This window comes from Salvia hispanica, chromosome 4 (assembly GCF_023119035.1).
Source record: "Salvia hispanica cultivar TCC Black 2014 chromosome 4, UniMelb_Shisp_WGS_1.0, whole genome shotgun sequence".
Classification (NCBI taxonomy): Eukaryota; Viridiplantae; Streptophyta; class Magnoliopsida; order Lamiales; family Lamiaceae; genus Salvia; species Salvia hispanica.
In genome coordinates this window covers 53,515,013-53,540,531 of record NC_062968.1, presented here as the reverse complement: position 1 = coordinate 53,540,531, position 25,519 = coordinate 53,515,013, and the positions used below count along the sequence as shown (strand labels likewise).

The following is a 25,519-nucleotide window of genomic DNA, read 5'->3' as shown; positions in this document are numbered from 1 at the left end:
ATCGTGAAATAAACTCGATTTGCGATCGAAGAAATCAGAGAGGTCGAATCCGCAACAGAAGATCCGATTCTCGTCGAATCCGCAACATGATGTTTTTCAACGATTCTCTCTGCACAGCTCGAGGCATCTCGAGCGTTGCTTCACCCCATCCCAAGCTTCTCACTTCCAATCAAATTCAATACGTTCACTGCAAAACTCAATTTCATTCCCTACTCAAGCCAACCAGATTCAACTGCGGGCAGTTTACTCGATTCTCAATTTTCCATATAGATTCTGCTTATCGAAATGCGAATTCTGTGTATTTCAGAACAATTAGGCTCCCTCTCTATAATTTTATTAAGAATTCGAATATTTTTTGGTTTTTGGAAAGATTTTGGAGTGGCATTACTCGAATTTTCAGATTGCTATTCATAATTTTTTGAATTATTCACAGTTTAGTGTGATTGATGCTTGGCATTGCTCAATTCTTTGCCCTATGCAAATATTTCACCATTGTATAGATTAGTGGCAAGAAGCTGATTCAGTTAAATTTTCTTGATTTTTTGAGCTTTTATGAAAATTCTGTTTGTAAGTAATGATTTCATTTGTCAGTTTTGTAAATAATTTGTACTGATTTTGAGGAAATTGGCTGTAAATAAAGTTGTTGACATTTGATATTCTGACTAATGATATGTGAATTGTAAGTGTTACTCCCTCCGTCCCGCTTTAGCAGTCTCATTGACTTTTCTGCCCTCTTTTTGTAAAAATGATAAAAAATAGTTAAAGTGGAGAAATGGTAAAGTAAGAGAGACAATAATGTAGATAAGACTCTTCTCTATATTATTTTCTCTCTTAATTTACTATTTCTCCTCTTTACTATTTTTTATTATTTTTACAAAAAGAAGGCAGAAAAGTCAATGGGACTGCTATAGCGGGACGGGGGGAGTATTTTTTAGTTGTTAACATTTTAATACAAGTTGTTGACATTCGATGTTCTGTCTATTGATATGTGAATTCTAAGTGTTATTTTTTAGTTGTTGACATTTTAGTAGAGTTGTTGACATTTGATATTCTCGCTATTGATATGTGAATTATAAGTGTTATTTTTTAGTTGTTGACATTTTAATACGAGTTGTTGACATTCGATATTCTGGCTATTGATATGTGAATTATAAGTCTATTTTTTAGTTGTTGACATTCGATATTCTTGGTATTGATATGTGAATTATAAGTCTATTTTTTAGTTGTTGACATTCGATATTCTCGGTATTGATATGTGAATTGTAAGTGTTATTTTTTAGTTGTTGACATTTTAATACGAGTTGTTGACATTCGATATTCTCGGTATTGATATGTGAATTATAAGTATTATTAGTTAGTTGTTGACATTTTAATACGAGTTGTTGACATTCGATATTCTCGATATTGATATGTGAATAGTAAGTGTTATTTGTTAGTTGTTGACATTTTAATACGAGTTGTTGACATTCGATATTCTCGGTATTGATATGTGAATTATAAGTGTTATTTTTTAGTTGTTGACATTTTAATACGAGTTGTTGACATTTGATATTCTAGGTATTGCTATGTTAATTGTAAGTGTTATTTGTTAGTTGTTGACATTTTAATACGAGTTGTTGACATTCGATATTATCGGTATTGATATGTGAATTATAAGTGTTATTTTTTAGTTGTTGACATTTTAAGAGCATCCGCAACTCCTCGGCATCGGGGGAGATGCAGTGGGATCCGCCGGTGCTAGCCGCATTTGTAGTCGCAACGGCCCATAGTTCGATCGTGTTGCTTCTTCGGCCACCCAGCGTCGCACCCCGTCCGGAACTTCTCGGAGTCCTTCAACAACAAGAAGCACTCCCAGAAGGTGAACTCCTTATACTTCCCCTCCAAGGGGAACTGACTCGCGGCTATCCTCCAAGCGTCGTCCTCATTCTGCCCACTTCTGAGCTGACGGAGGGCGTTGGCGTACAAATTCGCAAAACGGCCCACCGCTGCCGTGGTGCTGACTCAGCCCACTGGGACCTCGCCGTTCTTTGAGAGTCGGCTTCCCGTGCGGGCGGTGCCTCCATAGGCAGCTCTGATCTTCGACCACATGTTGGCGACCCGGTTTGGTTGTTGTAACCGGATCGTCGCACACCGTCAACCACGCCTTAGCCACCCCGGCGTACTCATCCTCCCGTCAGCTGCCTCCCGGCCGGGCGGCGGGTACAGCGATGACTCGCCCGACGCCTTACCACTTCCCCTTCCCCCTCGTCTTCTTCTTCGGTGCGGCCCGCGTCGGTGGAACGGGAGTATCATCTTCCCCGAGATCGATCCCCATATGCAATGGCCAGAAGGTCATCGCCGAGCTGCGTCTCCGGGTCGACGTGTGAGGCGAAGCCAGTCAAAAAATCAGCGAGGGGGCCGATATCTGCGTGTGTCCCCTCCCGGTGACCTGCATCCGGGATGCATACCGTCTTGCATCCCCCGCATCCCGCCACCACATCATCCCCATCATCTGCTGCGGCATCATCTGCTAGCGCACTGAGGCATACCCCCCACCGGCATCCCCCAGGCATACCCCACGTTCCCCCCATCGCCCCGGCGCACCGCCATCATCCCCATCATCGATTCCAAGGGATGTTAAACCCGGGCCCATCGCCCCATCCGGATCCCATGTACCGTGGGAGTCGAGATCCACTCGTCCCTTTGGACTAGACTCGTTGTTGTGATCCGTCGCTCGATGATGCTCTTGTCGGAAAGTTAGAGAGAGAAAACTCGTTAAAACAAGTGGTGCAATGAAAATGAAACGAAAATCGCGTTTATATAGGTTTAAAAAAATCAAAAATCGGCCGATCGGCCGTACCACAAATGGCGGCTAGCGATCGAGCCGCGCCCGATCCGCTCCGATCGCTCGCCGATTTCGTCCTGCGATTGCAATGGTTCGGCTAGACTGTGACGAATCGGCTAGCGGTCGCTAGCCGACCATTGCGGATGCTCTAATAAGTGTTATTTTATTGAATGTTGAAGATTTGAAGATTTGAATGTTGAATATTTGAAGATTTGAATGTTGAATATTTGAAGACTTTGTCGCTAGAGTTTTAGAGAGGTTTTAGAAAATGATTTAAATCAATTTAATAAAAAAACAATTATACCCTGTGTGGACATAATGTGATAGCTATTGATATTAAGTTAATCTTGTGAATTAGTGGTGAGATTAGCATCTTATTTCTCATTATGCCCAAAATTCTTATCCTAACATGACCCATATATATATGAATAATTTTTGGACAAACATCGAAACTTCCATTTGTGATTTTGACATTTTTTGATGGGAAATGTTAATTTATAATAGTACTATATATTTATTAATTGTTGAGGTTGTTATGTGCACTAAATCATTATGTATATATTGTACAAAGGCCAATTGTGTGACCGGACGAGTAATGAATTGTATCGAGCAATTAAACTATGTGACACGAAACCTATTAGACTAACGACGAAAAAGCTATACAAATAAGAAGGTTTCAGTTAGGTAGTGTGAATTGAAAAGTCTGGTAATATTTGACATACTATGTAAACTTTATAAAATAGAGTGAATAGTCTGAGAAAGCATGATGGTCAAAAAAATTTTAAGAATATGGAGTATTAGGTTAAAGGTGGATAAAATCTTAAGCAAGATTACAGAGACTTGGGCTTCAACATTTTTTAAAATTGAAATATGTAATTAAGTGAATTAAGTAAAAGCGAATGAAGTAGAAATGAAAAAGTGAGAGATGAAGCGAGAATAAAAGTAAAGAGAGAATAAAGTAAATGGGAAAAAATGTGTTGACTTTTCTTAAAAAGGGAAATGACTCACTTATTATGGAGCATGGAAATAACAAAATGACTCTCTACATGAAACGGATGAAGTAATGAACATGTCATATCCATTATGTTTTGGCAGCTAATACTTTTAAAATGTAATTTTAGAAAACTTATTTTCTAAATCATTTTTCGATAGAGATGAGCTTTAGTCGTTTGAAGTATACTTATTTTTAAATCCTTTTTAGGTTTCGCCATTCATCATTCAATTTTTAAAATATAGTCAAATTTTTTAGTCTTTTCCATCTTCTCGTCTCCTTCCACTCGCCTTCTTTCCCTCGCCACCACCGCGTCCACGGGCACTACAAGCGACTCCGCCTCATATGCTAGTTCAAGTAAGCATGAGTTTTTTGTTTTTTTTTTTTCCCATCAAGTTAGTTTATTACATCCAACAAATTTTGTTCATCCCCAACCTTTTTTTGTTATCGACTTATTTCCATTGTATTTCAAATAAAATGATTATTACTTCTAACACTAGTTATCAACACAAAAAATTTAAGGTCGGGTTGGAGTACCCGCAATGTCGGTGCGGGATATCCATTTCAGTATTAGATTATACGACAACAGGTGCAAGGGGGTATCGGGACCATGGGCGGACCCGTAAAGGAGAGGGAGGGCTTAAGCCCCTACCCAAAATATTTTTTTGGTTTTTTATACTTCTAATTTTTTGAAATTTTCAGAAAAAATGTCTTAAGCCCCCCTACTGTATGAATGTTCTTGGGGACTAAATTATTGAAAATTGATTGATTAAAAGGGCTGAACTTACATGAAAAAGAAAATTTACGAGAGGAAAACTAAGAACTATGGCGAGCGCGACTACGGGAAGAAATATTACTATTATATTAGAAAACTCCATTCAAAAAGTGCCGAGTTGATAAAAGAAGCGTGTCAAGTTCTTTACTTTAATAATTTAAAAACAAATTTATACTCTCCATTGGTAAAATTTATACAGGATTTTGTGATATTTTAATAATATGGTTGAGTTTAACATGTTTAATTTGAATTTAAGACGATTGGATTAGAGATTTTATTTGTTTGAAATTTTGAGTTTGAATCTTGAATTGAATATTTTAAATTTGATTTAAGTCATATCTGCTTCTATAACTATTGTATAGCAACATTTTCATTTATGTATAGGTTTAGTTTTACTAATAAAATATTTATGCATTTTTATAGTTGCTGTGCTTTTTATTTTTTTCATGATTACTATGTTTCATATCTACTTCATTAGTTCCTTTTATAGTTGAGTCATTTTTCTATTTTGTGAAGTTTTAGTTGAGTCATTTCATATATAATAGTAATTTTTTTTTTATCTTTTTTACTTTATTCTCGCTATTTTATTCACTTTCTATTTTATTCTCTTCACTTTTTTTCCCTCTCTTACTTTTTTATCTATTTATTTATAACACTTTACATCCATTTCTTAAACTTCGTAACGAAAAGTTTCGCGAGGAAACATAGAGAGAGTATATATTACTATAAAATTTATACTCGTAGAGCCCCTATTGAAAAAAAATTATGCGTCCGCCGGTGAATTCGGGACTGGTATTTCAGCTGAAATAATCGGGTGAGGGTACCCTTTTGACCACCCTTCAATAGATCACATAAGTAGTACTCCTATTTTTTCTTTTTGAAATTGTAGGAAACTGATAGCGATCGTCCATGGGTGAGGGGTGTAAAGTAAGGGGAGGTGAATTGTGTCTAGTCTGGTAGCGGCGGCGGAGGCGTAAGAGGAATGGAAATAAGGAATACTTTTTCTTTCATTGAACTCATTGCCTGCACAGTGTAATTTTGTCAAACAGGTTGTCTGCGTTTCATTACTCAGCCGCATTTCGCTGGTTATATTATATGGAGTGAAAACTGAGGGCTTTGGATGATGAAATTCCTCCAGAAATTTTCTGATTCGATAATGAAAAGGGCAGTTTGGAGCCCCTCAGGCTGGAGAATTTCAATGTATTCGACCGAGAGATCGCCCAATCTGTACGACAGACTTGTGAAATGTTATCGAGACAGGGCTTCTGTGATTCCAGTTCTGGACGAATGGGTCGCTCAAGTTGGAGATATACGCCAACAAACACTCCAACTATTCATCACAAACTTCACCAAACGCCGCCGTTTCACGCCCGCCCTTCATGTAAGCATCCTCTTTTCATATCAGTTGATTCCGTTGTGTTTGCTGATTTTGTGTTGAATCAAATTTGCTTATGGTTTCATGACAGATAGTTGAATGGATGAGCCGTAGCAGGAATCAGTATGTAATTACCCCAAAACTCGCTGCGATTCAGCTAGATCTATTGTTTAAGGTTTATGGCATAGATGAAGTAGAGAAATATTTTAACAAACTCGACCACATTTTACTCGATTATCCGGTTTATGTAGCTCTTTTGAACTGTTACGCCATGGTGAAATACGTGGAGAAAGCAGAGCAAGTCATGGAATGCATTCGGAAGTTCAAATCCCGCAGTACTATGCCTTACAATGTAATGCTGAGTCTTTACTGTACGAACAGGGAGCACGTGAAGCTCGAGGCATTGGCACGAGAGATGCAAGATGAGGGCATTGTTTACAACAGGCTCACTTACGAAATATTGTTAAAAGGATACGCTCGTTTTGATCTAGAGCGAATGGAGAGGCTTTTGGTGAAGATGGAGGCAGATTATTGGGACTATATCAATTTTCATACCTATGCTACAGCGGCTAAAGGGTATCTCAAAGCTGGTGATTCGGAGAAAGCTTATGCACTCTTGAGGAAGGCCGAGAGTCTGACTGGAGTTCATGGAGGGAGTAGCACGTATCTGAGTTTGATAACTTACTATGCAGCAATGCAGAGAACAGAAGATGTGTATCGTGTATGGAATCTGCTTCCGGACTTTGCTGAGTTATCGAATAAGTACTATGTTACTATGATAAGTTCACTGGAGAAGTTGGAAGACCTTGATGGTGCCAGAAATATCTTGGAGGAATGGGAGGGAACAAACGCAGACTTTGACATTGAGATTCCTAACCTTGTCATTCGCGCTTACTGCAAGAAAGGTGGTGTAAGAGATGCTGAGATAATTCTGAAGCGACTCATGGATGCAGGGAAGGAGCTTAATGCATTGACATTTAGTCATATGGCGCTCGGATACCTAAAAGATGGGCAGATGGAGAAGACCGTGGAGTTTACTAAGAAGGCGTTTCTGGCCAGTTTGCCCAGCTGGAAACCTAACCTCATTGTAGTCTCAGCATGTTTAGAATATCTGCAAGAGAAAAAAGATGCAAATGGAATGCAAGAAATGTTGATGCTGCTGGAGAAGTATGGCAGCTCCAAAGACGGCGTCAAGGATATCATACAAAGATTCTCGAGCAACGAGAAGCCAAAGACTGAAAACAGGAACAAGACAGCAGCTACAGGAGATTTCTACATCCCTTTATTCTCCTCAATTTATGGTGGGAAAACCAGCTGACCCCCCTCGAGATGAAGAAGCTATGCTCCCCGGGCCTTCTTCATCGATGTTAGGCTGACAGCATCCATCCATATCCTACTGTGAATTTGGGATAGAGATGTGTATACCTTCAACATGATGATTGTTGAAATGAATTTTGCAAGTAGCCATTTTGGCATTTGAGTTGGGAAAAATCAATCAATTGCTCAAGTTTGGATGAAGTGCAAATTCAATAAATTTTGTTAGTATATGTGCTTTTACTAAATGTGAACCATGCTTGAATTTATAATTAGTTGAACATAGCCAATTCAAAACGAGAAGAGAAAGAAAGAAACAAAGAATTAATCTGACTGTAATCACCTATTAGTACAAAAGGAAGCAAAAAATTAGTAAAACTGAAGCCACCAGAAGTCCATAACCATCTCATTCTTGTTTCTTGGCAACTTCGTCTTTCTCTTTCTTCACATCCTCCACAAGCATGCGGAGAAGTGCTTCACATAATTGAGAAGCGTCTGCTTCTGATGGATCATCGTTCAGCGATGAGTAAACCATCCAGGCGTGGTCTAGCTTGCGCTCTGGCCTGACCACTATCGAGCCAGGAACCTCTGCATCACGGCGAGTGACGAGGCCATCACTCTTCTCCCCATACCTAATCTGAAGCAGCTGTGCACAGGCAGCCATTACAGCACCCAGAGGTATGATCACAGGCAGTGTTGTAGGTTGCCCAGAGAACATTGGTAGCTCTGCATGAGCAACACGAGATAACGTGGCCAAAACTGCAGGGGAGATCCTCGCCTCGGTGTGGAAGGAAACGACAGGCAGCTCCCTCGGTAATTGATATTTCCTCAAGAACTCTTTCCTTTTCTCATAAGTTAAGTCTTCTAAAGCCTGCAAATCACCCTATATAACACATGCAACATTAGCAAACATTTACAATGAACCAATTACCTATCCGTCTACTCCCTCCGACCTTGAATAATTGTCAAAACATACATACCAAGGAACTGGCTAGTTTTACTCTTGTTACTCATAATTATTGCATGTAAAACTGAAAAAGTAAAGATTTGTCATTCTTAGAAGGGGAAAATTGGAAATTCAGTATCACTTTACCACTGTATTATGAAATGGGGCACTTATTCAGGGACAGAGGGAGTATGAGCTATAAGAAAATGCATTTCGAGTAAGCAGCATAACGTTCAACCATACGAGCAGTAAAATTTTCATACCTTGATGACTTTACATATAAGGATCTCCATCAGCTTACGCATGTTTACATAATCGCCGAGTTGACCTTCCCGGAGTATATCAGAAGCGATTGGACTACCACCATATGGACTCTGCGCTAACGCTAATCCAGCAACCTTGTCTTTCAGTTCATCCCAATACATGGACAAAGCGGCTGCAGCATCTATTCCGCCTTTACTATGACCGAGCAGCAACACACGTTTCTTGGAACCCCAGTATATTTCTTCTATATAGTCCTTTATCTCTTTGGCATTCTTTTCCACTGAAGCCTAAAACTCTACTTCGTCAAGGAACAGAAGAACTAAGAAGCACACACAATGGACAACAAAATTAATCAGACGTACCTCACTGTGAATTTTGGCTATATGACAAGTGAGCCCCATCTTTGAAAAACTTTTCTTTGTGTTCACAAAATAAAGAGGACCGTGGTTGCTGAAGAGACCTAAGGAACAGCGCAAAACTACAGTCAATATCGACGAATGTCTTCACAGAATTTATGATACAACAACAGGAGAGAAGCTATCTTTAGCCTTTTACACAGTATGAATGTTGACAATGTCCTCACAGATTTCGTTCTAGGCCAATTTTCCAACCATATAACAGAAACGGAAGATTCATTATTTTCTTTCATATATACTACGAGAAATTGACACTGAACCGATCAATTGCATTGAAATCAAGAGAAAGTGAATACAAGGAGCAGAGAAACATCAGTACCAGGGACTAACAAGTAAATCATTGTGTTTGGCAACCGGTGCACACCATGTCTGATTCACAAGGCCAACACACTGTTATAACGTTGGACTATGGGACTAACTTGTCAGATTTAAGAGTAAATACCGTATTTCATCAAGTATTTCTGTAAATCTTTCAGTTCCATCTTCAACCGGTGGCATGTCTGGATCTTTTTGTAGCCAGCCAATATCATCGGCAGAGCCCTGAACTGTCCTCCTAACCTTTTCAATGAGGCTAGTAGCAGAGAATAGTGAGAGAAATCAATTCACCAAAGGAACAAGATAATATGGTAATAGAATATAATGAAAGCATCCAAGATAGCTATTAAGAAACAATTTTACATGACATGCAGATAATGGTTTTTAGCATGTAATGCCAATATATCTACTCCTAAGCGTCGTGTCCATAAAAGAATATATCCATAAGTGGGTTTAAACTATAAATACCCCTGAAAAATGGAATTTCCGTTTAGGTTGGTATTTGCTGGCACGATCGCATTAGAATTTTGAGAAGACGCTCGAGCTGAGCCCCTATTGATTGCACCATGGACTAAAGGAGCATCAAATTCGGAAGCAGATAAATCATGTCCACTTGAAGAAACATTGCTGTTAGTTATTAAAGATGTGGTCTCTGCTGAAGCATCTTCCGAAGCAAATTGAACCATTTCATTTCCATGGGGTTCTTCAGATGCAGGGCTTACTGCAGAGAGTGTTGAAGCAAATGTGGCATCAGAGAGATTTTGACTAAGATATGTATAATGAACATAGCAACTAGTATTTGTTTTTGTGTTTTTCTGTACAACAAGAAGCATATAAAGATGGAGGAGCAGCCATCGAAGTTAAATCTTGCATCAAAAAGTTACAAGAATTAATTGAGTTGAGCAAGATAAGGGATAGCAAAACCACAGCACATGGGAATTTGTTACTACTACTATACAAAAGATTCGTTCCGATCATTATCCATCTTAAAAGCTTAAACAGACGACGCATTAGACAAGCATCCTTCATCCCTCGAATCAAACTTGACACAAATCTCATCCTTTCTCTAGCTCATGCTGCTAGTACAATAGTCGATATCTTATTCGAATACCATGACTCCTTATCTAACATCAATTCTCAGTTAGATTGCATCCTATCACAAACATACACTGAATCAACAAACAACATCCTAACACGAGAATCGCGGCTAGTGAACATCACAAAATCATGCAACAGTGCTGCCCTATCAATGAAATACAACAATCAAACCCTAGTATTTAGCCAACATAACAACTAGTTTCAAGATTTACCTCCTAATGTAGCTTTGTATCAGCAACAAACAAAAGATGAGCAAACATCCAACAACAAGAAAACAAAATTGAATCCCAACTTCATCAATCGAAATTCAAAGTCAGTGACAATTAAGAAATTACTTGAAATATCAGGGAAACAGCGGGTGAAAATCGACGTGGTTTCCCGGCGAGATCGTGCCGCCTCATTCAGAGATGGCACGAGCAAAAATTGTGGAAACCCGGACGATCGTCTACCGCCACCGCGGTGCTTCCCTTTTTTCATTGCAATCCATAAACAGTTAAAATTATACTAGTATTTGAAATTATTACTAATAACGAAAAAATCAATCTTTTTTTTAAAAAAAAACGAAAAAAAGGAGATAACTACCATACGGTGCGCCCTCACCGATATCGGAACCTCTTGTTTCCCATCCCCAAAAAGGGTTTAGTTTATCCAAAAAATTGAACAAGATTAGTTTACGCCCCAAAGCCCTCTTTTCCAAAAAATGGCGTAAAATTTCAAAGAAAAAAATTATGCGGGATAAAAAATTAAAAGTCGTTAAATGTCAAGCAATTTTTACTGTATGTTTCGTTAAAAATTTAAAGAATGGAGGAATTTGAAAACGTCTCCAGGGAAAAATTAGGTGGCCAAAAAAATTTCTTATTTTTACATAATATTTTTAATTATAATCCATTTTTGTTTACTACAATTTCTTAGTACTATCAATTATTTATCCTTAATTTTGTATAAATTGTGAATTTTGTTTTTGGTTTGTTTGTATATACTATTTTTTTAGTTTGGTGTTTTTATAATTTTTCAATACTTTTTAAAAAAATAAATAAAAATTATTATTAAAAAAATATAGAAAGATAGACTCCATATAATTGTATGATTGATGGTTTAAAAACTCACTAAAAATAAAGATGGTTGGGTTGGATGATATTGATGATTAAAAAAAATAGAAACAATTTACATATTTAAAAAAAAGGATATTTGAATTGGGGGGATGGTTACTAAAAAATTACTCGTTTTCATAAAAAAAAATTCCACGTAAACTTAAAGAATCAAAAGAAGTCCTATATGTATGACAAATTCATAAGAAGAAATTCTTATGGAAAACCGAGAAAAATGTTTGTGATTTTTTTTTAAAAAGGGTTAGGCACCAATGATCGTTTTAGCAATGGTTGATTGAGAAAGAAGAAAAGTGAATCATAACTAAAAAATTTTTGGGGTGAAACTTTGGGGTCGCCACCTTGATTACCCGAATCTATCATTCCATGCAAACCGGAAAACACTCAAGATGTATCCCCCTTTAAAATTTTCTCCAAATCAAACGGGAAATCATAATTATTCTACCTTCCCCAAAAATTTTACATTTTTAATTTTTTTCCCCCGAAAATTTGATAAACCTTTTCCTTTTTTGTAGTGAACTATTCATTTCTCTTAAAACACTTTTTTTATAAAATAAAACTTTAAAAGTAGGGCCCCTTTCAACTTTTTTTTTTCATTTAAAATTTTTTTAAAACTTGGATCAAAAGGGGGAAAATTTTGGGGGGGGGAGGTATAATAGTTTAATTAATTTTGAGACTCAATTATTTCATAAGTAGAGCACTAATTTATAAATTGGGGCCCCCCGATTCCATAACACGATCATATGGATGAAATTAATAAGTAAGATTAATGAATACTTTATAAATTTTCCGACGACATCATCCATTACAACTGAACTCTTCTTCTTCATCATCACTATTTTTCCTTAAAAAAGCAGGTTCCGAAGCTCCCTTCAAAGGTAACCCCCGGCCCAAACGAGCCCCCCCACTCCTCCCCTTTCTCTCCCTTTTTCCCCCAACTCCTCTCTCATATACTCCATCACATAAAATATAGTATTACTACTCACATTCCCATAATCCATCAACCCCCTTTGCTGCATTCCAGCCCCCACCCCCAAACCCAGCGTGCTCTCCAGCCGGTTCAGTATCCCCGGGGTCCGCCGGGTGAACCGCCCAGAACACCGAGGAGTCCTCAGCCCGGCCCCGGCCATCAGCTTCTTTCAGAACTCCTGATGTTCTCCTCATCTTCTGTGGCAGGTCCCGCCCTCTTTAATATATCCCCTTTCCCCCGACAGCCGCCCGTCGATCACCTGCTGTCCCGGGGTGAACTGCTGCACCGCCGTGTTCAAGCCCCGTCGCCCCGCCGTAGCACCCGAGGAAGTAGAGCATCACGCGCCCCACGTCGTTGCGGAGGCCGAGCTCGGTGGCGAGGTAGAGGTCGCCGCCGGGGAGGCGGATCTCGCTCGAGGAGACGTACACGATGTGGGTGATGTCTTGCGCAGGGCGCTTCCACTCCTCAGGCACGCCAGCCGCCTCCCTTTGCCATCTCTAGGCGGCCGGGTGCGCGATTCGGCGCTGCTTGATCGTGGGGACCCCTTTCCCTCGCCAAGGAGGGTGGCCTTGCCTGGGGTGGGGGTGCGGCGGTGGTGGTGGTTTTCTTCACCATTAAGGGACATGGTTGGAGGGTAGAGCTAAGGGGTGGAGAAGAAATTGGTGGGAGATAGCAGCAGTAGGGGGAATATAAATGGGAAGTTGAGCATGTTGTTGGAGAGTGGTTGGTGCCCAAGAACAGCAGCATGACAGATTAAACAATCTTTCAATGGGAATTAAGTGCACTGTTGAATGTGTGATTCCCTTAATAGATTGCAATAATCTCTCTCTTACCTAAAAAATCACATAACATCCGCTACAACTATTTGTGTGTGCGTGTTTTTATATATAAACAATCATGCACACAATGTTGCTTGCTCTCATAGACTCTATTTCTTCATTGCAAGTAGATATGACAATATCATATGCAATGTATTGTGTACATAGTACATATAGTAAACCCAATATGCAGCTAACATAAGCGACTGATATTTCTATATTGGAATTCCTAGTGACACGTATTCTCTTCACTTAAATCTCAAAACAAAGTTGAATAAAATTTAATTGCGTACAAGAAATACTCCACTTCAAGTGAACAAAGATAATACTAACAAATATCATATCGTTGTTTCATGACAATCTCCAATTCGTGGACCACATACACAGACATCAACATAAACATAAATTACAAACCACATCAATCATATTTCATTGTGAACAATTAGAACTTGGTCAGCCAGGAGTGTGACATAAAAAAATCACATTGTTGTTTCATTCATGTCACCAATTCATGGACCACATACACACATACCAACATAAACATATAAGAACATTCTAGTTACAAACCACATCGATCAATCATATTTTAAAACAAATCATATTTCATTTTGAGCACTTGAACTTATAGTCAGCCAGGATTGTGACAAAAAATATAGTAGCAAAAATCCACATAATTTTGTGGACCACAATTTGTTTGATCCTTTCAAGATTCAAATTTTAAACTCTTGATTGTACCTGGAATAAGATAAATCACAATTATACCTCCATAATTTCTCATGTTAGGCAGGAATTTGTTAGTAAGTAACAATCAATCAATTCTTTTCACATCTTCCACCAAAATGGTAGCCCCCCTGTAAAACAAACCGATGCTGTGACAAATCTTAGACTTGACATTGTAATTTAAGTAGTATTTCATATATACATCTTATTATGCCACATCATGCCAATTTTGCCATCATTTATTTATTCTGAAGGGACCATAATTAAGTGGAGCGTCCAATAAACAACAAGATCCATCACAAATTAATAGATTATGTGATGTCAGCCAACTACATGAACGACCATATCACAAAACAAATAGATACGATTGATAAAATCTTAGACTTAAACCTTTTAATTATTCGATATATAACATCCTAGTCTTCCATAACATGACAATTTGCCCCATTTAATTAGCATTGTTTAGCATGAAGGACCATATCTACATTGTCCAATTATCAAGATGATTCATTAAACTAGTAATAAGTAGATTATGGGTCAATCAAGATTGAGTTTAATATTCATGCCGATGTCATGGACACCCTAACTTCATTATCACACATTTTTATTAGTAACTCTTGTATATTTCTGTAATATTCAAGTGCATTTTGTATAAATGCAAATCACTCCTACAAACCTTCCCACCAAAACATTTTCTTCAAATCATTGTAAAACTTCCATGGCTACTACTCAAGAACTTCCCAAAATTCCAATCTTTGATCTCTCAACTAAAAACTTGAGTCCTAGTTCCAGCTCATGGCTTCCGACTTGCAAGAGCTTGCGAGAGGCTCTTGAAGAGTTCGGATTTTTCTTGGCAAAATACGAAAATGTTTCATCTCAACTAGACAAGCAAGTATTCCATGTTTTGGAACAAGTGTTTAATCTGCCATTTGAAACCAAATCTAGAAACACTTCTGACTTAAGTTTCTATGGTTATGTGGGAAAACTGCCCCATGCTCCCGTCCACGAAAGCATGGGAATTCCAGAAGCAACTACTCTAGATGCTGTTCAAAGCTTCACAAATCTAATGTGGCCATCAGGAAACAAAGAATTCTGGTATGTCACATATGCATATGAATATGTAACTTCAAACTAAAACCCTACTTTACTTCTAGTCATTCCTTGTATGTATACATATATATCCATGCCCTTGAGAATGTGTCTGTGTGTGTGCACCCTTGCAGTGAAAACATCCTATGCTATGCAAGGCTAGTTTCAGAGATGGAGCAACTAGTAGACAGAATGGTGTTTGAAAGTTATGGTGCAGAAAAACACCATGATTCCCATGTTGGATCGACAACTTATCTGCTAAGAACCATAAAATACTCGGTTCCCAAACTTGATGCAGACAACAGTAGTAATATGGGAACAAATATCCACACAGACAAGAGCTTCTTGTCGATACTTTACCAGAATCAGGTCAATGGACTGCAGATACAATTGAGGAACGGGGAATGGTTGGATGTTGATGTCCCACCTGGATTATTTGTCGTAATGGCTGGTGACGCTTATGAAGTATTACTTTAAATCTTAAGTACCTTAGAAGCACCACTATTTCTACTACATGGCATATTTAATTCTTGTTTTATTTTGTCAATTTGAAAAATATTTGAACATAGGTATGGAGCAACGGAAGGATATATGCAGCCAAGCATCAAGTCATAATGAAAGCTGACAAGCCTAGATACTGCCTGGCTATGTTTTCATTTAACCATGGGTTGCGATAAGCAAATATCAATTTTATACTTTCTAGACATTCATCCATAATGTGCATCTCTCCCAGTGAGCAAATTTAAGCATCTACCTGTCAAATTGATAATGTGCATACCTACATTCAGGAAGAAAATTGTATAGCTCATAAATGCAACTGCAGCACATCACTAACTTATCAAAAGTTCAGAATTTAGGAAAAACACTGCCCTGATACCTTTACTCATTCTCTAATCCAAGAAAAACAGGAACCAGTTCTTTAATGCTGAGAGACTTGGATCAGTACTCCAACACTCAAACATCAATTCAGTGGCCCCTTCTTTACTCATTCTCTAATCCAACAAAATCATTATTGTTTTCTCAACTTTAAATTAAAGATTATCCAGAGAAACTTGTCAAACTATGATTAAGCAGTTATACGTATTAAAATTAGGAAAATTACAGTATTCTGAAAAATCATGGTATGAGGTGCCATACATATCCCCTAGTTTCATCTCCACAGCTTTTAACTTGACTTAGAAGATGTACATCCTTAGGGATCAATCTGCATAAGTCCAAACATGTTGTGCAAAAGGAATAATCTATCATGTATTCTACTGCATATAGTTCATGAAATCTGAATCACTGAATCCAACATAAAATCATTCTTTCCCCAAAATATGGTATTATGAAGCATAAACTTATTTAGAAGGTAAAGTATGAAATGTTACTATAAATTTACTAGTACACAGCAGAATACTACTAACTACAGAGTAAGAATTATTTATAAACACACTTAGAAAACCAGCTTCGAATCATTATCTGTCATAACCGTCACAATGCACCCCCTCTCTTCCAGCATAGAAACAAATCCGAATGTTGCACACTCGACTAAGAGTACATTTCTAAACCCAAACTGATTGCATTAGAATTTTTTCAAGCAATGCTCGTTAAATTTCCTAATCACTCATGAGTCAGAAAACTCACAACTGTAAGACATTGCGAAGAAGTCGAAGTAAACCTATCCGCAATTCCAGCACAAAATAATTTTGAATTCTACAATGCGGAAAGGTAAAGGCTAAATATTAGTACCGCCGGAAGAGATCTTCGACTTGGTACAGTCTGGGTGCCGCCTGGATTCCATAATCCGAATAATCGAGATGCGCTTATCGGTGGCGCGTCGTAGACTCATTTCGCCGCCAAAATTAGCTTCCGTGGAAGGAGGTATGGTGGTGCACGACGGTTTCAAATTTGGAATGAAGTTACTATTATGCCCTATAATCTATATATTGTGGTTGCTGCTTTTGTCGCGTTTATTTACTCCCTTTTCTCATAAAAAATCATTTTTTACTATTTGATAAATTTTAACATGCATTTGGTAAAGAATACTCCTAAAATATTTTAAATGTTAGGCGATGAGACATGGTCGGTGGATAGTATGATAGTTCAGAGTAACGCTTGGACACTGAGTCTGGCACAATTTTGTTACACACAAAGCCAAAACCAAAGTTCCACTGAGAAAGTGGGTTAGTTGGTCCCTTCCAACATCAGGTATCTTGAAGCTTAATATCGACGGACAGTGAAGAAAATATCTGGAGTGGTATCAGCCGGTGATGGTTTTAGAAATAATGTCGGGGTCTTGTTAAAGATACTCGAGAAGTTTAGGTCAAGATTCAATAATTGTGGCTAAGTTATTGTTTCATATATGATGGTCTACAACTTGCTTAGGATAACGACATACAGGGTATTGAAGTCCGTGACAATCAAGCTATGGGTTAATTCTTCTTTTGTTCTAGCTTGGTAATAGCATTCTATTTTAATGAAGAAGAATAGATTTGTTCCCAGTTAAGGGAGTGACGCATAAAGGTTATGCGTCTTTACATAATGACGCATAAGGGTTATGCGTCGTCAAGAAAAAACGCACATAAAATTAGCGTTTTGGAGTGACGCACAACAGTTATGCGTCTTTATTTAGTGACGCATAAGCATTATGCGTCTTTCACTAGTGACGCATAACCGTTATGCGTCTTTCATTAGTGACGCATAAGGGTTATGCGTCTTCCAGTCGCGATTTAAACAGCAGAACAGAGGCAGAAACACATTTCGACAGAGGCAGCGAGCAGGCAGCGAGCAAAGTCGCGATTTTCCATCTTCTCCGGCGCAATTGTCCATGTTTTCCGACGAATTTCAAACATATTCGGTATTTGTTCTTCAATTTGGCTACATTCATCATTATTCATGTTTATTTTGCTCTACTTTGTTAGTTTTACCCAATTTATTAAAAATTAGGGCTTATAGAAAAAATGTCCCTCATTGTTGTTTTTGGAAAATGTTTGTGATGCAGAAATCATGCAAGTATTTGTGAGTTTGTATTGGGGTGGTAGAGTAGTTCAACTACCACATATGGGTATTGGTTATGATCCACCTCGTGCGAGGAGCTCCATCGTATTAAATTCGTGTGTTTCCTATTCTGAATTGGTAGCAATGATATGTGATGCGATGAGAATAGATGTGAACCAACACACTATAGAATTATTGTGGAGACAATGTATAGTGTTTGCTTCCGGGATGAGTTATACATGTTCTGTGATTTGCAATGATGAAAGTGTAATGTTTATGTTCAACAATGCTCAAAATTCAAGTGGGTGTATTGAATTATTTGTTGAGTATTCACCTGTTAGAAGTTCAGAAATCCCACGAGTTGTTGATTTTGGTAGTGGATCATCTGCGAGGGTTGAACTTTTGAGCTCTGAATGTGGTATTGGATCATCTGCGAGGGGTGAACATATGAACTTTGATCATAGTATGAATGAGCAGAGAGATGTTATAGATGCTGTTGATGTTGGTGGTGGATTGAATGATGAGGTAAATGTAGCAGATGTTCTTAATGAGCCAACAACACTATCTGATACTGAGTCAGAACCCGATCTCTGTGATGGTGATGGTTCTTCTGATGATGGTGATGGTTCTTCTGATGATGAGCTAATACCATGTAAACCTGTTGTACAAGGTGAACAACCACTTCCGGAATACAACACTAGAGGGTTGAAATTCTTTCACGAATTACCAACTCGTCCTTCTGGAGTATCTGATGATGGTGTTGATAATGAACACAACAATTTGTATTGGGATGAGAATGAGCCGCATCGGATTGTGTTGGGAACAAAATTTGATTCGAAGCTTCATGTGAAGACAGCTATAACTATGTGGAGTTTGTGGCAGGAAAAACAATTTAAGGTCGTCAAGAGCAAATTAAGAAGATGACATGCCGTATGCAAATTTCCTGCAGGAACGACAGCAACAGGTATTGGCATCATCAGCACCACCGACGCTGAAAAAGCAAGGGAATGTAAGTGGGAGATTTCAGTTACTCAAATGGCGCATGACGATATGTGGGAAGTTAGAAAGTGGGTGGGGCGACATACTTGTGTAGGCCATCGTGCTAACAGAGATCATGCTAACTTCTCATCGGCAATGATTGCTCTGTGTATTCGACATCATGTGCGACAATGTGCCGATTTCAAGGTCTTCTCAATAATAGCTGATGTTCAAGACAGATTTGGTGTGTCAATCAGTTATAAGAAGGCATGGTATGCAAAGAGGAAGGAGGATACGTAATCAAATGGATGTCCGCGAGGAAGATGAATCGAGGGCTCCCCGCCGTTGCAGAAATTGTGGGAAAGAGGGGCATGACCGAAGAAATTGCACAGACGGTGCTGTTCAGTAATTTCGTGGTATATATTTCCTTGCTTTTGGCATTGATTGAGTTGTGCATTTGAGAGCTATTAGTTTTTTTATTGACTATTTTTGTTGATTTGCAGGAACAGCTGACAAGAGAAGGCATGACTTCGAAGCTGAATATCGTTGATGTTTGTTTTTTGCTGCAGAAACTGATGGTGGATCTTATTGGACAGTTACTATGTTTATTTATCAACATTTTGTGGTAGATGTTGTTGACACTTATTATATTGACTTTTGTTGACAGTTATTATGTCAGATGAATATTGTTGTCATTTTTTTTATCCAGGTGGAATGATTATTTGACAATCGATACTTTGTATTGTAAATATTTTTGTGTGCTATTAAGAATTTAAAAAGAGAATAGTTGTAAAACTATTATAGAAGGGATGGAATATGGTAGATCTAAATAGATAAATATATAAATTTTCAATGGTGCCACATATTGAAGAAATGAATATTAAAATAGTAAATAGTAAATAGTAAATAGTCAAATAGTCGAATCAATATTACATCAAAGTAATTAAGGTTTTGTGCAGCATGACATCCAAATATAAATTAAATATGTTTATGGATCGAATTATTAATAGTGAATACTTTTTTTAAAAAAAAGGTCTTGATTAATATATCTCTTTATCGTATCAGAATTGTGAAATCTTAAACTTGATTTAATTGGGTGTTACAATTAAAACATATAAGTTCACACTAAAGATACAAATGAAGCCCCTATCAAACACCTATTTCCTCGAAGGCGTGAATTTTGTTGGAGCTTTCCCTTTGTTCTTCCTTGTTGAAAACCCCCTCAATACATTATGCATAGCCTTCTCAATCTTACTTGATGAACTCTTCACTGTTGGTCGTGACGATCCCTCGGTGGGTGGTCGAGATATTACTACTTCATCATCTTTCTCACTCCCTGATTCTCCACCCTCTTCTTCCTCGCCCTCACCCTCTTCGTCCTCGCCTTCTTCTTCCCCAACCGGATCCACGAATTGATAATTCTGGAAGTATGGATCACGTCCTGCTAGCGCTGCGTTCCAATCAGACCCACCGCCAAAGAATGAGTCACATGATGATCGTGCTCCCCATTGCGAGTGCTCGTGGCTTGCACCACTCAACTGAGACTGTGACCCTGGGTAGACAGTCCAACCTGGGGGATCGTATTCTGGATGCAGTGGCGATGGTACCGTATACTCGGGCTGCGGCTGCGACAACCTATGCTGTCGTGTCCACCCGTGTCCACCCGTCCGAACACCCGGCAATCCATGACGAAGAGAAGTTGGTGGGCGTGGCGGCATGGCCACATTTCGCCGTTGCGAAGCTGGATACTCCATCACATCAGTGTGGTTCGTCGCACGAAGGGCCTCAGCAGCAATTTCTCGGATCTGCCGTAACCGAGGGTCGTTGTCGTGTTCAGAGGTCAAATGCCATATCCCCTGAAGGGCCTCAACCTAGATAATACAAATATATAATCATTATTATCAATCTATACAATCAATCTATACAAACATCAAACTAAATACATTTTTATATACAAAAACATAACATACCGTCAACTTCAACGAAGAGGCTGACTCGTTCATCCCAACTGTTGACTGCGTCCCAGGTTGAACTAGGTACGACACTGTGATCCTATTGTACCAAGCCATATAGCCCGGATGACAGGAACCTTCCATGGACACCGTTGCATGGTGAAAAGTTGATTGGGACCTGTCGTGTCTCAAATCCCATTCATCTATGTAGAATTTATGTATCTTTGCCCAATCAGCACCCTTCCTCCCATGGCGGTGACTTTTAGACAAATGTCCCGCATCACCTAGCATCCTATCACGATACTCAGGAATACCTTGGTAGCGGTTAAATTGTCGGCAAACTCGTCCAGCCTCGTGTGCCTCGACAAATGACCAACACACCAAGTAAGTGTCGCACAAGAAGGATGCAGTCGAATCAATGCAGTAATCAGGCAGGATACAATCTGTATACGGTGTCCACACAAACTACAAAAAAATAATATAAATATCAAAATTAATTTCATAGTTTAGAAAATAGTAAATTCATTAACTAACCCAACAAAAATAAATTTCACCTGACCGGGACGAATTAGTGAGAACTGATCACGATAATGAGCTACTGAATATCGGGGAGCATTTCCAATTTCAGTAACTCCGTGCCACCTATACAAAACATTTATGTCAAAAGTTAACAAAGAAACATAGTTAAGTGAGTTAATGTAAAAAATACATTACTTGGCTCCAGATGGGGTATACGGCGTGTGCATAGGCGATATCAAAAAGGATGGCCTCAATGTGGGCATTCTTTCCCACGCCCATAGCTGCAAAAGAACCATAGGTCCACCCACATCTCTTTTCTGTCTGCCTATAGATGCCTCGCATAAATAATGATACAAAAACACTAAGGCAGCGCTACCCCAACTGATACTAGACACGTCAAAGGCATCGTCAAAGGCATTCAACCACATAAAGGGGACCTTGCACCCTGTGGTGTCCGGTATAATAAGACCCCCTAACAAGATCAACACATGAATACGTGCCATTTGCATGTATACATAATCATACAGCCCATCTTCCAAAGGTATCGTCGTTTGGTGGATAAGAGATGTCATTAACAAACCGCCCTGCTTCGTTTCATTTTCTACGTCAGGTATCCATCCTAACATATCTCGACACTTGCTGGGCCAATCGTCATATCCGATAGGGTAGTCACGGCCAGTGAAAACACGACCGTCTGCTCTCAAGCCCCACAAGCTTTGCACGTCCTGTAAGGTTACAGTAACCTCTCCAACTGGTAGGTGGAAACAGTGTGTCTCAGGCCTCCAGCGCTCGATCAAGGCAGTGATAAGCTCGTTGTCTATCCTCATCGGCCTTCCACATTCCAACAAGCCTTTGAAACCCCATACATCAAGTCAATGTTTCACATTTGGATGTATTTGCACTGTCCAGACCTTACTTTCCGTCCGACGAACTCTAAACACATTTGATGTGCCATTCGCCAACAAGGAGGCTGAAATGTGTTCGGTTTGATGAAAGAGTAGTGATGACTTTTAAAGACGCATAACCTTTATGCGTCACTCCCTAACTGGGAACAAATCTATTCTTTTTCATTAAAATGGAATGCTATTACCAAGTTAGAACAAAAGAAGAATTATCCCATCAAGCTATAGTCTTTATGATCAACTAGATAGAGAAAATGGAAGTTGCTTAAGTCTTGTTCATAATATATGGGGTACGTGTTACAAAAATTGATAATTTGTAGTTAAATGTGTATAGTGTGAGGCTAATTCCGTTGCGGATTATTTGGCAAGCTGATCGTCAAGTCGAGATACAAAACTATATTTGCATGAGGGGCCACTAATTGGGGTACGAAACTTGTTATTGAGTGATTTGCTTGAGACCTGGATATGCTCGAGTTGGATAGGTTATTGTATTTTCTTCGGGTTTCTGCCCTCTCTCGTAACCAATAAAAAGAAGTTATTGGAATAATGTTAGTGGAAAAGGAGGTCTACCTCATTAAAGATAAAATAAATTCTAAATTATAAATGGTCGATTTTGATGGGATCTTTAGAAATGTCAAAAGTGATCTATTTTTATGGGCAGAGACTGAGAGGGTATACTTTTATCAACGAAAATTTGGACAACACTAAGTTTTAATCTAAAATTAAGGCTTCGATTTTGGTTTCCATTGTAATCATTATCATTAATCTAGACTAATTTATAATTAATTAGTTAATTAAACTTAATATATCATTAATTATGTGTTTATGTAGATTAATTCATTCTTACTATTATTTTGAGATAATTATATTTATATTTTTATAAAAGCATAAACATTATTTTACATCTAATGTGTAGAATCATAGCTATCAAACACCTTACTTATTTTGATTGAACTTTAATTGAACTTTAGAAATGGTAGAACTAATAGGTTATGAATTAGAATTAGAGTCATCACATGAGTAGATCGACCATTATTAATTATTTTTAAAAATAAATAAAAGAGCTTGAAATGTACTAATTGATTTGAGACGCAATTTCCCGCTAGTAAATGTTACTCTATTAGTCGATCGGTGGTTAATTATATACTAGTTGATGACAGTAGTTTTAAGAAACGTGAATGTCAAAAATAGTGCAATATAAGTTTTTATTTATATACTGTATTTTTTTTTAATAGAATGAATTTACTACTTAGGGAATGTAAATCATAGTAGTATTTTCTAAATGGAAAATAACACAATGAGTCATAATATAAATAACTCGCCTTTAGGTAAGTTTAGCTTATTCTCTCAACAACGGCCAGGCTATATAAATATTTTATAAGTTGATGTACTGTGAGCACGCCATTTTATTTATATCTAACTAATATCAAAATATCGAATTTATCATATATAGTTACTATAGTTTTATTTTTTTATTTTTATTTTAAAGACAATTTTTTAATTTTTTGGACCCAAAAACTTATAGTTACATTTTACAATTAACAACCCAGAAGATGATCTTTGAGTCTTCAATTGCATAATTTGAATTTAAACTGCGCGAAAAAGTATTATTCATGCAATATGCCAATAAAAAAATGATTCAAGGAATATAATGACGTAGATGTCAATTAGATTTTAAATTCCTTCTGTCAGATTTTAATATTTACTACTCCATTTGGGATTGAATATTGAATAGACAGTTTGCGACCTCGAATGGATTAATAAAATAGTACTACTGTTATAAATATGTATAGTATATAGATAACAAAAAAAACTTGTGTTAAATGAGATGAACGGCCAAGCAAGTATGTACTATAATAATATCGCACGGGTTAATTGCGGCTAATTACATTGCAAATTTGCATTACATAAAAATCATTTTTACATTTTATGCACGAGTTGAAATTAAGGTTGAGCTGGAGATTATTTGTAAATTTCTGGCTTGACTAACTAATATAGGAGTACTAATTAACAAATGAACTGAAATGTGAAATTCAAGAAAGAAAATTTTAATCTGTCTTACGTAAAAAGAAATTGAATAGAAGAAGATTAATTTAAAATGATAAATAGATATATGTTTCATTTAATAAGAAACTATCCAACATTTTGTCCATATTAATTAGGAATTCAGTAGTTCAGCACTTCAGCTCATTTTTTTATTTCGCTGAAAGTAGAACTAATGGGAAAATTTAAAAACAAAATACAATAAAAACAATTAGACTGAAGTTCATATATTGTTATTCAAATGTCAAATTAATTTGCAATAAGAAAATGGGATCAAGATTTGTGTATTTAGCAACAAGTAACCTTGTTATTATTATTTCACCAACCAATTATACAATAAAGTGGCCAAGAAGAACCCAATTTTTATTGCTATTTCCCTGTACCTATTTCAGACATGACATGAGTGATGAAGAAAATACCAATGATCACCTGTCTATTATTTAAATAAATCAAATATCGTGTAATTAATATAAATAGAGTATTACGCATATATATATCAAGTAGTGGAGTATTAGATTTCCTATTGAAATGCCATGTCGGCATGTCCTAAGTCCCCTCTTGCGGAAAAAAAACACTAAACGTGTCGATTAGTATGCGATTAGATGCCGGATTAGAGTTTAAAGCATCTTTTGCAGGCATTTCATGATAAATAAATAGTTCAGGTACGAATCACTACGCCACAATTTAATTTCAATTTCCAAGCTACCACCCGTGGCAAGTTATGACTTACTCCCTCCGCTCCAAGATATTAGACCAATTTCTTTTGGGCATAGTAATTTAGGAGATAGTAGTAGTTGTTTAGTGTGTAAGTGGAGTTGGTAGTAGAGTAAATTTTTACCATAAATAGAAATGATTCAAGTGTATTGAGACACCCTAAAGTGGAATATGGGTTTAATATCTTGGGACAGAGGGAGTATTATTTATGACCCTATTAAACAATATAATGTGAGGATTCCAACACATGTGAACGTGCAAAACACGATTTATTTTCAAATTCAAAATACAATTTATTTTTTCTAATTTATTAAAACATTAATAGAACCTTGAGCCACTAATACCCGACCTAAACCACAACTCTAATACCACTATATAAGGATCCAACGATGGTCAATCGATCAAACCCTG

At 37.7% G+C, this 25,519-nt stretch overlaps 3 protein-coding genes across 7 annotated transcripts; 2 read left to right on the top strand and 1 right to left on the bottom strand.

The window, feature by feature from the left end:
- Positions 1-5,465: 5,465 nt before the first annotated feature.
- Positions 5,466-7,483, top strand: LOC125221823 (pentatricopeptide repeat-containing protein At2g20710, mitochondrial-like). Of its 5 annotated transcripts, none has more exons than XM_048124098.1 (3): positions 5,466-5,639; positions 5,729-5,971; positions 6,057-7,483. In XM_048124098.1, exons 2-3 carry the CDS (start codon positions 5,747-5,749, stop codon positions 7,281-7,283), a joined length of 1,452 nt encoding a protein of 483 aa, XP_047980055.1. In that variant the 5' UTR covers positions 5,466-5,639; positions 5,729-5,746; the 3' UTR covers positions 7,284-7,483. The 5 variants fall into 5 exon arrangements, with proteins under 5 accessions (XP_047980055.1, XP_047980054.1, XP_047980057.1 ...); XM_048124100.1 differs by having other exon boundaries at positions 5,467-5,971; positions 6,057-6,088; positions 6,347-7,483; XM_048124101.1 differs by lacking the exon at positions 5,466-5,639 and having other exon boundaries at positions 5,887-5,971; positions 6,057-6,092; positions 6,217-7,483.
- A 101-nt stretch (positions 7,484-7,584) lies between these two features.
- Positions 7,585-10,688, bottom strand: LOC125221824. Its single transcript, XM_048124102.1, has 7 exons — positions 10,654-10,688; positions 9,689-9,941; positions 9,348-9,476; positions 9,225-9,274; positions 8,852-8,949; positions 8,489-8,776; positions 7,585-8,162 (listed from the first exon to the last, which is right to left on the bottom strand). The coding sequence occupies exons 2-7, from the start codon at positions 9,904-9,906 to the stop codon at positions 7,686-7,688; spliced, it is 1,260 nt and encodes a 419-aa protein (XP_047980059.1). The 5' UTR covers positions 9,907-9,941; positions 10,654-10,688; the 3' UTR covers positions 7,585-7,685.
- Positions 10,689-14,595: 3,907 nt separating this feature from the next.
- Positions 14,596-15,698, top strand: LOC125221395 (2-oxoglutarate-dependent dioxygenase AOP3-like). Its single transcript, XM_048123513.1, has 3 exons — positions 14,596-15,027; positions 15,156-15,486; positions 15,591-15,698. The coding sequence occupies exons 1-3, from the start codon at positions 14,651-14,653 to the stop codon at positions 15,696-15,698; spliced, it is 816 nt and encodes a 271-aa protein (XP_047979470.1). The 5' UTR covers positions 14,596-14,650.
- Positions 15,699-25,519: the final 9,821 nt, after the last annotated feature.

Bases quoted from the DNA above. Each gene is read 5' to 3' on its own strand.
- LOC125221823 (XM_048124097.1), top strand. From the start codon at position 5,711: ATGATGAAATTCCTCCAGAAATTTTCTGATTCGATAATGAAAAGGGCA. The intron at 5,972-6,056 runs GTAAGCATCCTC...GTTTCATGACAG, and splicing joins GTTTCACGCCCGCCCTTCAT to ATAGTTGAATGGATGAGCCG.
- LOC125221824 (XM_048124102.1), bottom strand. From the start codon at position 9,906: ATGGTTCAATTTGCTTCGGAAGATGCTTCAGCAGAGACCACATCTTTA. The intron at 9,477-9,688 runs GTATTTATAGTT...CTCTGCTACTAG, and splicing joins GGAAATTCCATTTTTCAGGG to CCTCATTGAAAAGGTTAGGA. The intron at 9,275-9,347 runs GTATTTACTCTT...CTTGTGAATCAG, and splicing joins GAAATACTTGATGAAATACG to ACATGGTGTGCACCGGTTGC.
- LOC125221395 (XM_048123513.1), top strand. From the start codon at position 14,651: ATGGCTACTACTCAAGAACTTCCCAAAATTCCAATCTTTGATCTCTCA. The intron at 15,028-15,155 runs GTATGTCACATA...GCACCCTTGCAG, and splicing joins TCAGGAAACAAAGAATTCTG to TGAAAACATCCTATGCTATG. The intron at 15,487-15,590 runs GTATTACTTTAA...ATTTGAACATAG, and splicing joins TGGCTGGTGACGCTTATGAA to GTATGGAGCAACGGAAGGAT.